The 14,932-nt window shown below is 45.4% G+C and overlaps 1 protein-coding gene across 1 annotated transcript in view; it reads left to right on the forward strand.

The window, feature by feature from the left end:
• cyb5r4 (cytochrome b5 reductase 4) overlaps positions 1 to 14,932 on the forward strand; it is a 49,831-nt gene that overhangs the window by 3,586 nt on the left and 31,313 nt on the right. The window contains exons 6-9 of the mRNA XM_079240799.1: positions 67 to 124; positions 846 to 939; positions 2,654 to 2,686; positions 2,915 to 3,037. Of these exons, the coding sequence (XP_079096925.1) occupies positions 67 to 124; positions 846 to 939; positions 2,654 to 2,686; positions 2,915 to 3,037 (308 nt within the window). The remainder of the gene's footprint in view (positions 1 to 66; positions 125 to 845; positions 940 to 2,653; positions 2,687 to 2,914; positions 3,038 to 14,932) is intronic.

Below are 14,932 nucleotides of genomic sequence, written 5' to 3' on the forward strand. Positions count from 1 at the left end.
GATCGGATGTTCCTACATCACTCACAGAAACTTGTTTAATGACTTGTTGTCTGCTGTCTGCTGTAGGTTTGACTGGTTCCAGACTGAAGCTACTGTTCATCTGGTGGTTTACACCAAAAGAAAGGTAATCCAGGAGTCACATCACATGTCGTCCAGGCTGTGAGTTACGAAGAACTGCTGCAAAGCTGGTGTTTAACCCTTAAAACTCTGCTATATCCACGTCTGCATGAAAACATCACGTCTCCATGGAAACATCACGTCTGCATGAAAACATCACGTCTGCATGGAAACATCACGTCTGCATGCTGACTGGGGTTAAACAGTTCAGATTCTACTTGCAGTTTTACAAACATTTTTTTACAAATGCATGAGTTTTAAGGGTTAAACTGCTGCTACCAGCCGTCCTGACATTAACATGTGTTCTACTCAGTCTCACAACTATTTACACATGGTGTGTATTAGAGCAGGGGTGGGCAACTCCGGTCCTCGAGGGTCCCAGTTCTGCAAGTGTCTGGAGTTTCCCTGCTGCAATGCACCTGACACACATAGCCTTACTTATCAGACTTTTGCAGAGTTTGACATTAAACTTCTCAGACCTGCAGGACTGGGACCCTAAGGACCCCTCTGGACTATAGGAAAGCTTAATTCTTCAGGTGGGATTGGCATATAAGCTTCCAGGCTACTCTGTACATTCAGTAAAATCTTATTTCTGACCAGTCGCTCATGGAATTTAGTAAAGTCCAGTAAAAGTACAGATCTTTAACCCATAGAGAAGGGCTTAATGCATGTCCAGTTCAGTCTGTTGGTGGTTCAGGGCGACATATTTCTGCTGTGTTGTTTCTCAGATCCCCGGCTCAGGCTGTGCGACCGTGGACCTGCAGGCGGGTGTACTGAGGGTGGAGGTGCTGCTGGGGAAAATGTCATACATGATACATTTATGTGAGCAAACTTCTGATTGATTCTTTTATTTCTATCTAAATCAGTGTCAAAGTGGCCACATTTACTTAATTTTCTTCATTTTGAAGTGTAAAAAGCTGCTGGTGTGTTTTGGGGGAGACCTGTGATGGAGTTGAAACCGGGTTTGATTCTCACTTAACCTGCCAACCTTTTTGCATCCTTTAAATATTTGTCAAACAAACAAGTTTCCTCATTAAAACGATGGAAACTGTGAAGCATGATCCTTATTGAGCTCATCTGAGTCAGCATGTGGCCTCGTCTCCACATCGCCATGAACTGTTTACACCTTCAGCCTGAAATCATTCAGAGAAAGACTGACTCCTCTCATAACGCCCCTGGTTTTTCTGATGTATGAAATGAAAAATAATTTTATCTGCCACAACGGTTTTGGTTACCGTGGTGACGGAGTTACCATCTGGTTTATGACACGTAACATCAGGTCTGATATGTAAATATAAACGTGTGTGGTGTCAACAGAAAGTCCAGAATCTGAGCTCAAAGCCCATTAAAACCTTTTCTAGCAGCTAAAGACAAACCGTGGCTCCACCTGCCCCCCCACGGCTTGAACGCAGCAACGATATCTCCACTGAAAGCAGAAAACTGGACGTTCATCATCTCCAACCAAGATCCACAGAAGCTAACTTCTGCTTCATCTTCATGAATTCTGTCTTAACTTTGCTGCCTGGCCTCCAGAACTTCTGTCCACCAGGATAAAACCCACATTTACTGGAAAAACTCCATTTCCCAGAATCCTTTGAGGGAAGTTTTTCACTCAAAACCACTATTTTCTGCCCGGTTCCACAGATTTGACTGGACAGAGACGGGTGTCAATCATTCTGCCTCGCAGATATTTTCCTCCTTACTGCTGCTGATTGGTGAGATGGCTGTAACCATGGCAACATCACTGAAGTTCTACAAGATCACATGATTAGAATGAGGATCAATCATGTAAATCATCTGGTTGAGATGGTTAGGAGGAGATTTAACCCTTCTAACTTAGATTTACAGAATTTATTCTGATCCTCCTGCTTGCAGAGTTTTCCTCCACTTTTCATCTTCTTCTGGTAAAATAGCAGCCCATAAGAAACCACAGAAGAAGAGCTGGAGATGAGTTTAAAGACAGTCGGAGGGAGTTATTAGTCCAGGTTCCTCAGCAGAGGACGAGGACCTCACAGAAAACTGCCTCTCTACTAAAAGCTCTGCGACTTAGTTTGACTTCATCTCCATGAATCAGAGAACGTCCACATGTTGCTTCATGCTTTTCTCCTGCAGCAGATTGTCAGAGTTTACAGACTACAACATGTCAAAAAGAAGAAAAATCCTCCATCATCGTGTAGCTTAACGCAGCAGCATCTGCAGTGACGCTTCTCATTAAATCTCAACAGTTTCCATTCTGACATGGTTTCCACACCGTTGCGGAGAAACAATTTGATCTTCTCGGGTCATTTTAGAGCAGAAACTTTAAAACACCTTTAAAACTCAAGAGGTGGATCCAGAGAGGGAAATTATGCCGATGTCATTTATAGTAACCATTTATAAATAGTTGTTTTCTTTAAGATGTAAACTTTTAACAGTTATTAAATGACAAAGTTAATGAATTGAATGAATAATTTATTTGGACCAGAAATGTGTTTTCTGCTGTAAAAATTCTGCTTGTTGGGATGACAGGCAGTAACCTGTGTGTTTGCATTTTCAGGTCTCGCTGATCAAGTTGAAGAAAACATTTCTGGTGAGAAAAAATCTGACTTCTGAGATTTTAACGATGATGATCCCTTCTGATCTCTGATTGGCTGGTTTTCATCCTCTGACTGTTAACTCATTGGCTGGCAGACATGTTGGCAGTGCGCTGGGTGTGCACTCGGGGGGCGCGTTGTGGAGGCGTTCTGACGCTGCCCGGCCAAACCGGCTTTCCTAAATGGACTCTTTTAGTTTATTAATCTCTGCTTGTCATCGACAGTCCACACAGCCTCCTCCGTGGGAAAGATCCAGATCAGCCTGCGGAAGCAGAGCAAAGGAAAATGGGCGAGTCTCGGTCAGCCGCAGGAATTCCACAACACTTTTCTATGCAAAAAAGACCGAGGTGAGAACCCAATAACAGTTAAACCGGAGTTATATGTGCAGACATTTAGTCTGTTAGAACTTCCTCACATAGAGCAGATAACACAGAGCAGGTAACACAGAGCAGGTAACACAGAGCAGGTAACACAGAGCAGGTAACACAGAGAAGATAACACAGAGCAGTTAACACAGAGCAGATAACACAGAGCAGATAACACAGAGCAGATAACACAGAGCAGGTAACAGAGCAGATAACACAGAGCAGGTAACACAGAGCAGGTAACACAGAGCAGATAACACAGAGCAGGTAACACAGAGCAGATAACACAGAGCAGATAACACAGAGCAGGTAACACAGAGCCGATAACACAGAGCAGATAACATAGAGCAGATAGCACAGCAGATAACACAGAGCAGATAACACAGAGCAGATAACACAGAGCAGATAGCACAGAGCAGATAACATAGAGCCGATAACACAGAGCAGATAACACAGAGCAGATAACACAGAGCAGATAACACAAAGCAGATAGCACAGAGCAGATAACATAGAGCAGATAGCACAGAGCAGGTAACACAGAGCAGGTAACACAGAGCAGATAACATAGAGCAGATAGCACAGAGCAGATAACACAGAGCAGATAGCACAGCAGATAACACAGAGCAGGTAACATAGAGAAGGTAACATAGAGCAGATAACATAGAGCAGATAACATAGAGCAGATAACATAGAGCAGATAACATAGAGCAGATAGCACAGAGCAGATAACACAGAGCAGGTAACACAGAGCAGGTAACATAGAGCCGGTAACACAGAGCAGATAACACAGAGCAGATAACACAGAGCAGATAGCACAGAGCAGATAACACAGAGCAGGTAACACAGAGCAGGTAACATAGAGCAGGTAACATAGAGCCGGTAACACAGAGCAGATAACACAGAGCAGATAACACAGAGCAGATAGCACAGAGCAGATAACACAGAGCAGATAACACAGAGCAGATAACACAGAGCAGATAGCACAGAGCAGATAACACAGAGCAGGTAACACAGAGCAGGTAACACAGAGCAGATAACACAGAGCAGGTAACACAGAGCAGATAGCACAGAGCAGATAACATAGAGCAGATAGCACAGAGCAGATAACACAGAGCAGGTAACATAGAGCAGATAGCACAGCAGATAACACAGAGCAGGTAACATAGAGAAAGTAACATAGAGCAGATAACATAGTTCAGATAACATAGAGCAGATAACATAGAGCAGATAACATAGAGCAGATAGCACAGAGCAGGTAACACAGAGCAGATAACACAGAGCAGATAACACAGAGCCGATAACACAGAGCAGATAACATAGAGCAGATAGCACAGCAGATAACACAGAGCAGGTAACATAGAGCCGGTAACACAGAGCAGATAACACAGAGCAGGTAACATAGAGAAGGTAACACAGAGCAGATAACATAGAGCAGATAACATAGAGCAGATAACAGAGAGCAGATAGCACAGAGCAGATAGCACAGAGCAGATAACACAGAGCAGGTAACATAGAGCCGGTAACACAGAGCCGATAACACAGAGCAGATAACACAGAGCAGATAACACAGAGCAGATAACACAGAGCCGATAACACAGAGCAGATAGCACAGAGCAGATAACACAGAGCAGATAACATAGAGCAGATAGCACAGCAGATAACACAGAGCAGGTAACACAGAGCAGGTAACACAGAGCAGATAACACAGAGCAGATAACACAGAGCAGATAACACAGAGCAGGTAACACAGAGCAGGTAACACAGAGCAGATAACACAGAGCAGATAACACAGAGCAGGTAACACAGAGCCGATAACACAGAGCAGATAACACAGAGCAGATAGCACAGAGCAGGTAACACAGAGCAGATAACACAGAGCAGGTAACACAGAGCAGATAACACAGAGCAGATAACACAGAGCAGATAACACAGAGCAGATAACACAGAGCAGATAACACAGAGCAGATAACACAGAGCAGATAACACAGAGCAGGTAAGACAGAGCAGGTAACACAGAGCAGATAACACAGAGCAGATAACACAGAGCAGGTAACACAGAGCCGATAACACAGAGCAGATAACACAGAGCAGATAGCACAGAGCAGATAGCACAGAGCAGATAACACAGAGCAGGTAACACAGAGCAGATAACACAGAGCAGATAACACAGAGCAGATAACACAGAGCAGGTAACACAGAGCAGGTAACACAGAGCAGGTAACACAGAGCAGGTAACACAGAGCAGGTAACATAGAGCAGATAGCACAGCAGATAACACAGAGCAGATAACACAGAGCAGATAACACAGAGCCGATAACACAGAGCAGATAACATAGAGCAGATAGCACAGCAGATAACACAGAGCAGGTAACATAGAGAAGGTAACATAGAGCAGATAACATAGAGCAGATAACAGAGCAGATAACATAGAGCAGATAGCACAGAGCAGATAACAGAGCAGGTAACACAGAGCAGGTAACACAGAGCAGATAACACAGAGCAGATAACATAGAGCAGATAGCACAGCAGATAACACAGAGCAGGTAACATAGAGAAGGTAACATAGAGCAGATAACATAGAGCAGATAACATAGAGCAGATAGCACAGAGCAGATAACACAGAGCAGATAACACAGAGCAGATAGCACAGAGCAGATAACACAGAGCAGGTAACACAGAGCAGATAACACAGAGCAGATAGCACAGAGCAGATAACACAGAGCAGGTAACACAGAGCAGGTAACACAGAGCAGATAACACAGAGCAGATAACATAGAGCAGATAGCACAGCAGATAACACAGAGCAGGTAACATAGAGAAGGTAACATAGAGCAGATAACATAGAGCACATAACATAGAGCAGATAACATAGAGCAGATAACATAGAGCAGGTAACACAGAGCAGGTAACATAGAGCCGGTAACACAGAGCCGGTAACACAGAGCCGATAACACAGAGCAGATAACACAGAGCAGATAACACAGAGCAGATAACACAGAGCAGGTAACATAGAGCAGGTAACACAGAGCAGGTAACACAGAGCAGGTAACACAGAGCAGGTAACACAGAGCAGATAACACAGAGCAGGTAGCACAGAGCAGGTAGCACAGAGCAGGTAACACAGAGCAGATAACACAGAGCAGATAGCACAGAGCAGATAACACAGAGCCGATAACACAGAGCAGGTAACATAGAGCAGGTAACACAGAGCAGGTAACACAGAGTAGATAACACAGAGCAGGTAACACAGAGCAGATAACACAGAGCAGATAGCACAGAGCAGGTAACACAGAGCAGATAACACAGAGCAGATAGCACAGAGCAGGTAACACAGAGCAGGTAACACAGAGCAGATAACACAGAGCAGATAGCACAGAGCAGATAGCACAGAGCAGATAGCACAGAGCAGATAGCACAGAGCAGGTAACACAGAGCAGGTAACACAGAGCAGGTAACACAGAGCAGGTAACACAGAGAAGGTAACATAGAGCAGGTAACATAGAGCAGATAACATAGAGCAGATAGCACAGAGCAGGTAACACAGAGCAGGTAACATAGAGCCGGTAACACAGAGCCGATAACACAGAGCAGGTAACACAGAGCAGATAACACAGAGCAGATAACACAGAGCAGATAACACAGAGCAGGTAACATAGAGCAGGTAACACAGAGCCGATAACACAGAGCAGGTAACACAGAGCAGGTAACACAGAGCAGATAACACAGAGCAGGTAGCACAGAGCAGGTAGCACAGAGCAGGTAACACAGAGCAGATAACACAGAGCAGATAACACAGAGCAGGTAACACAGAGCAGATAACACAGAGCAGATAACACAGAGCCGATAACACAGAGCAGATAACACAGAGCAGATAACACAGAGCAGGTAACACAGAGCAGGTAACACAGAGCCGGTAACACAGAGCAGATAACACAGAGCAGGTAACACAGAGCAGGTAACACAGAGCCGATAACACAGAGCCGATAACACAGAGCCGATAACACAGAGCAGATAACACAGAGCAGATAACACAGAGCCGATAACACAGAGCAGGTAACACAGAGCCGATAACACAGAGCCGATAACACAGAGCCGATAACACAGAGCAGATAACACAGAGCAGATAACACAGAGCAGGTAACACAGAGCAGATAACACAGAGCAGATAACACAGAGCAGATAGCACAGAGCAGATAACACAGAGCCGATAACACAGAGCAGGTAACATAGAGCAGGTAACACAGAGCAGGTAACACAGAGCAGATAACACAGAGCAGGTAACACAGAGCAGATAACACAGAGCAGATAGCACAGAGCAGGTAACACAGAGCAGGTAACACAGAGCAGGTAACACAGAGCAGGTAACACAGAGCCGATAACACAGAGCAGATAACACAGAGCCGATAACACAGAGCAGATAACATAGAGCAGGTAACACAGAGCAGATAACACAGAGCAGATAACACAGAGCAGGTAACACAGAGCAGGTAACATAGAGCAGACAACACAGAGCAGGTAACACAGAGCAGATAACACAGAGCAGGTAACACAGAGCAGATAACACAGAGCAGATAACACAGAGCAGATAACACAGAGCAGATAACATAGAGCAGATAACACAGAGCAGATAACACAGAGCCGATAACACAGAGCAGGTAACACAGAGCCGATAACACAGAGCAGATAACACAGAGCAGATAACACAGAGCAGGTAACACAGAGCAGGTAACACAGAGCAGATAACACAGAGCAGATAACACAGAGCAGGTAACACAGAGCAGGTAACACAGAGCAGGTAACACAGAGCAGATAACACAGAGCAGATAACACAGAGCAGGTAACACAGAGCAGGTAACACAGAGCAGGTAACACAGAGCAGGTAACACAGAGCCGATAACACAGAGCAGATAACACAGAGCAGGTAACACAGAGCCGATAACACAGAGCAGGTAACACAGAGCAGGTAACACAGAGCAGATAACACAGAGCTGATAACACAGAGCAGGTAACATAGAGCAGGTAACATAGAGCAGATAACATAGAGCAGATAACACAGAGCAGATAACACAGAGCAGATAACACAGAGCTGATAACACAGAGCAGGTAACACAGAGCAGATAACACAGAGCAGATAACACAGAGCTGGTAACACAGAGCAGGTAACATAGAGCAGGTAACACAGAGCAGATAACATAGAGCAGATAACACAGAGCAGATAACACAGAGCAGGTAGCACAGAGCAGGTAGCACAGAGCAGGTAACACAGAGCCGGTAACACAGAGCCGATAACACAGAGCAGGTAACACAGAGCAGATAACACAGAGCAGATAGCACAGAGCAGATAACACAGAGCAGGTAACACAGAGCAGATAACACAGAGCAGGTAACACAGAGCAGATAACACAGAGCAGGTAACACAGAGCAGATAACACAGAGCAGGTAACACAGAGCAGATAACACAGAGCAGATAACACAGAGCAGGTAACACAGAGCAGGTAACACAGAGCAGATAACACAGAGCAGGTAACACAGAGCAGATAACACAGAGCAGGTAACACAGAGCAGATAACACAGAGCAGATAACACAGAGCAGGTAACACAGAGCAGGTAACACAGAGCAGATAACACAGAGCAGGTAACACAGAGCAGATAACACAGAGCAGGTAACACAGAGCAGATAACACAGAGCAGGTAACACAGAGCAGGTAACACAGAGCCGATAACACAGAGCAGATAACACAGAGCAGATAACACAGAGCCGATAACACAGAGCAGGTAACACAGAGCAGATAACACAGAGCCGATAACACAGAGCCGATAACACAGAGCCGATAACACAGAGCAGATAACACAGAGCAGGTAACACAGAGCAGATAACACAGAGCAGATAGCACAGAGCAGGTAACACAGAGCAGGTAACACAGAGCAGGTAACACAGAGCAGATAACACAGAGCAGATAACACAGAGCCGATAACACAGAGCAGGTAACATAGAGCAGGTAACACAGAGCAGGTAACACAGAGCAGATAACACAGAGCAGGTAACACAGAGCAGATAACACAGAGCCGATAACACAGAGCAGATAGCACAGAGCAGATAACACAGAGCCGATAACACAGAGCAGATAACACAGAGCCGATAACACAGAGCAGATAGCACAGAGCAGGTAACACAGAGCCGATAACACAGAGCAGGTAACACAGAGCAGGTAACACAGAGCAGATAACACAGAGCAGGTAACACAGAGCAGGTAACACAGAGCAGATAACATAGAGCAGGTAACACAGAGCCGATAACACAGAGCAGGTAACACAGAGCAGGTAACACAGAGCCGATAACACAGAGCAGGTAACACAGAGCAGATAACACAGAGCAGGTAACACAGAGCCGATAACACAGAGCAGATAACACAGAGCAGATAACACAGAGCAGATAACACAGAGCAGATAGCACAGAGCAGGTAACACAGAGCCGATAACACAGAGCAGATAACACAGAGCAGGTAACACAGAGCCGATAACACAGAGCAGGTAACACAGAGCAGATAACACAGAGCCGATAACACAGAGCAGGTAACACAGAGCAGATAACACAGAGCCGATAACACAGAGCAGGTAACACAGAGCAGATAACACAGAGCAGATAACACAGAGCCGATAACACAGAGCAGGTAACACAGAGCAGGTAACACAGAGCCGGTAACACAGAGCAGGTAACACAGAGCAGATAACACAGAGCCGATAACACAGAGCAGATAGCACAGAGCAGGTAACACAGAGCCGATAACACAGAGCAGATAACATAGAGCAGGTAACACAGAGCCGATAACACAGAGCAGGTAACACAGAGCAGATAACACAGAGCCGATAACACAGAGCAGGTAACACAGAGCAGATAACATAGAGCAGATAACACAGAGCCGATAACACAGAGCAGGTAACACAGAGCAGATAACACAGAGCCGATAACACAGAGCAGATAACACAGAGCAGGTAACACAGAGCAGATAACATAGAGCAGGTAACACAGAGCCGATAACACAGAGCAGGTAACACAGAGCAGGTAACACAGAGCCGATAACACAGAGCAGGTAACACAGAGCAGATAACACAGAGCCGATAACACAGAGCAGATAACACAGAGCAGGTAACACAGAGCAGGTAACACAGAGCAGATAACACAGAGCAGATAACACAGAGCAGATAGCACAGAGCAGGTAACACAGAGCCGATAACACAGAGCAGGTAACACAGAGCAGGTAACACAGAGCAGATAACACAGAGCAGGTAACACAGAGCAGATAACACAGAGCAGGTAACACAGAGCAGGTAACACAGAGCAGGTAACACAGAGCCGATAACACAGAGCAGGTAACACAGAGCAGGTAACACAGAGCCGATAACACAGAGCAGGTAACACAGAGCAGGTAACACAGAGCAGGTAACACAGAGCAGATAACACAGAGCAGGTAACACAGAGCAGATAACACAGAGCAGATAACACAGAGCAGATAACACAGAGCAGATAACACAGAGCAGATAGCACAGAGCAGGTAACACAGAGCCGATAACACAGAGCAGGTAACACAGAGCAGGTAACACAGAGCAGGTAACACAGAGCAGATAACACAGAGCAGATAACACAGAGCAGATAACACAGAGCAGATAACACAGAGCAGATAACACAGAGCCGATAACACAGAGCCGATAACACAGAGCAGGTAACACAGAGCCGATAACACAGAGCAGATAACACAGAGCAGATAACACAGAGCAGATAACACAGAGCAGGTAACACAGAGCAGATAACACAGAGCAGGTAACACAGAGCAGGTAACACAGAGCAGATAACACAGAGCAGGTAACACAGAGCAGATAACACAGAGCAGATAACACAGAGCAGATAACATAGAGCAGATAACACAGAGCAGATAACACAGAGCCGATAACACAGAGCCGATAACACAGAGCAGGTAACACAGAGCAGATAACACAGAGCAGATAACACAGAGCAGATAACACAGAGCAGATAACACAGAGCAGGTAACATAGAGCAGATAACACAGAGCAGGTAACACAGAGCAGATAACACAGAGCAGGTAACACAGAGCAGATAACACAGAGCAGATAACACAGAGCAGATAACACAGAGCAGGTAACACAGAGCAGGTAACACAGAGCAGGTAACACAGAGCAGATAACACAGAGCAGATAACACAGAGCAGGTAACACAGAGCAGATAACACAGAGCAGGTAACACAGAGCAGGTAACACAGAGCAGATAACACAGAGCAGATAACATAGAGCAGGTAACACAGAGCAGGTAACACAGAGCCGATAACACAGAGCAGGTAACACAGAGCAGATAACACAGAGCTGATAACACAGAGCAGGTAACACAGAGCAGGTAACATAGAGCAGATAACACAGAGCAGATAACACAGAGCAGATAACACAGAGCTGATAACACAGAGCAGGTAACATAGAGCAGATAACACAGAGCAGATAACACAGAGCAGATAACACAGAGCTGATAACACAGAGCAGGTAACATAGAGCAGGTAACACAGAGCAGATAACATAGAGCAGATAACACAGAGCAGATAACACAGAGCAGATAACACAGAGCAGATAACACAGAGCAGGTAACACAGAGCAGATAACACAGAGCTGATAACACAGAGCAGGTAACATAGAGCAGGTAACACAGAGCAGATAACATAGAGCAGATAACACAGAGCAGATAACACAGAGCAGATAACACAGAGCAGGTAACACAGAGCAGGTAACACAGAGCAGGTAACACAGAGCAGATAACACAGAGCCGATAACACAGAGCAGGTAACTCAGAGCAGGTAACACAGAGCAGGTAACACAGAGCTGATAACACAGAGCAGATAACACAGAGCAGATAACATAGAGCAGATAACACAGAGCAGGTAACACAGAGCAGATAACACAGAGCCGATAACACAGAGCAGATAACACAGAGCAGATAACACAGAGCAGGTAACACAGAGCAGGTAACACAGAGCCGATAACACAGAGCAGATAACACAGAGCCGATAACACAGAGCAGATAACACAGAGCAGGTAACACAGAGCAGGTAACACAGAGCCGATAACACAGAGCAGATAACACAGAGCAGATAACACAGAGCAGATAACACAGAGCAGATAACACAGAGCAGGTAACACAGAGCAGATAGCACAGAGCAGGTAACACAGAGCCGATAACACAGAGCAGATAGCACAGAGCAGGTAACACAGAGCAGGTAACACAGAGCAGGTAACACAGAGCAGATAACACAGAGCAGATAGCACAGAGCAGATAACACAGAGCCGATAACACAGAGCAGGTAACATAGAGCAGGTAACACAGAGCAGGTAACACAGAGCCGATAACACAGAGCAGATAACACAGAGCAGGTAACACAGAGCAGATAACATAGAGCAGGTAACACAGAGCCGATAACACAGAGCAGGTAACACAGAGCAGGTAACACAGAGCCGATAACACAGAGCAGGTAACACAGAGCAGATAACACAGAGCCGATAACACAGAGCAGATAACACAGAGCAGGTAACACAGAGCAGGTAACACAGAGCAGATAACACAGAGCAGATAACACAGAGCAGATAGCACAGAGCAGGTAACACAGAGCCGATAACACAGAGCAGGTAACACAGAGCAGGTAACACAGAGCAGATAACACAGAGCAGGTAACACAGAGCAGATAACACAGAGCAGGTAACACAGAGCAGGTAACACAGAGCAGGTAACACAGAGCCGATAACACAGAGCAGGTAACACAGAGCCGATAACACAGAGCAGATAACACAGAGCAGATAACACAGAGCAGATAACACAGAGCAGGTAACACAGAGCAGATAACACAGAGCAGGTAACACAGAGCAGGTAACACAGAGCAGATAACACAGAGCAGGTAACACAGAGCAGATAACACAGAGCAGATAACACAGAGCAGATAACATAGAGCAGATAACACAGAGCAGATAACACAGAGCCGATAACACAGAGCCGATAACACAGAGCAGGTAACACAGAGCAGATAACACAGAGCAGATAACACAGAGCAGGTAACACAGAGCAGATAACAGAGCAGATAACACAGAGCAGGTAACACAGAGCAGATAACACAGAGCAGATAACATAGAGCAGATAACACAGAGCAGATAACACAGAGCCGATAACACTGAGCAGATAACACAGAGCAGGTAACATAGAGCAGATAACACAGAGCAGGTAACACAGAGCAGATAACACAGAGCAGGTAACACAGAGCAGGTAACACAGAGCAGGTAACACAGAGCAGGTAACATAGAGCAGATAACACAGAGCAGGTAACATAGAGCAGGTAACACAGAGCAGATAACACAGAGCAGGTAACACAGAGCAGGTAACACAGAGCAGATAACACAGAGCAGGTAACACAGAGCAGATAACATAGAGCAGATAACACAGAGCAGATAACACAGAGCAGGTAACACAGAGCAGATAACACAGAGCAGATAACACAGAGCAGATAACACAGAGCAGATAACACAGAGCAGATAACACAGAGCAGATAACACAGAGCAGATAACACAGAGCCGATAACACAGAGCAGATAACACAGAGCCGATAACACAGAGCAGGTAACATAGAGCAGATAACACAGAGCAGGTAACATAGAGCAGGTAACACAGAGCAGATAACACAGAGCAGGTAACACAGAGCAGGTAACACAGAGCAGATAACACAGAGCAGGTAACACAGAGCAGATAACATAGAGCAGATAACACAGAGCAGATAACACAGAGCAGGTAACACAGAGCAGGTAACACAGAGCAGATAACACAGAGCAGGTAACACAGAGCAGATAACACAGAGCAGATAACACAGAGCAGATAACACAGAGCAGATAACACAGAGCAGGTAACATAGAGCAGATAACACAGAGCAGGTAACACAGAGCAGATAACACAGAGCAGGTAACACAGAGCAGATAACACAGAGCAGATAACACAGAGCAGATAACACAGAGCAGGTAACACAGAGCAGGTAACACAGAGCAGGTAACACAGAGCAGATAACACAGAGCAGGTAACACAGAGCAGATAACACAGAGCAGGTAACACAGAGCAGGTAACACAGAGCAGATAACACAGAGCAGATAACATAGAGCAGGTAACACAGAGCAGGTAACACAGAGCCGATAACACAGAGCAGGTAACACAGAGCAGATAACACAGAGCTGATAACACAGAGCAGGTAACACAGAGCAGGTAACATAGAGCAGATAACACAGAGCAGATAACACAGAGCAGATAACACAGAGCTGATAACACAGAGCAGGTAACATAGAGCAGATAACACAGAGCAGATAACACAGAGCAGATAACACAGAGCTGATAACACAGAGCAGGTAACATAGAGCAGGTAACACAGAGCAGATAACATAGAGCAGATAACACAGAGCAGATAACACAGAGCAGATAACACAGAGCAGATAACACAGAGCAGGTAACACAGAGCAGATAACACAGAGCTGATAACACAGAGCAGGTAACATAGAGCAGGTAACACAGAGCAGATAACATAGAGCAGATAACACAGAGCAGATAACACAGAGCAGATAACACAGAGCAGGTAACACAGAGCAGGTAACACAGAGCAGGTAACACAGAGCAGATAACACAGAGCCGATAACACAGAGCAGGTAACTCAGAGCAGGTAACACAGAGCAGGTAACACAGAGCTGATAACACAGAGCAGATAACACAGAGCAGATAACATAGAGCAGATAACACAGAGCAGGTAACACAGAGCAGATAACACAGAGCCGATAACACAGAGCAGATAACACAGAGCAG

Source organism: Telmatherina bonti (assembly GCF_933228915.1).
Source record: "Telmatherina bonti genome assembly, chromosome: 5".
Lineage (NCBI taxonomy): Eukaryota > Metazoa > Chordata > Actinopteri > Atheriniformes > Telmatherinidae > Telmatherina > Telmatherina bonti.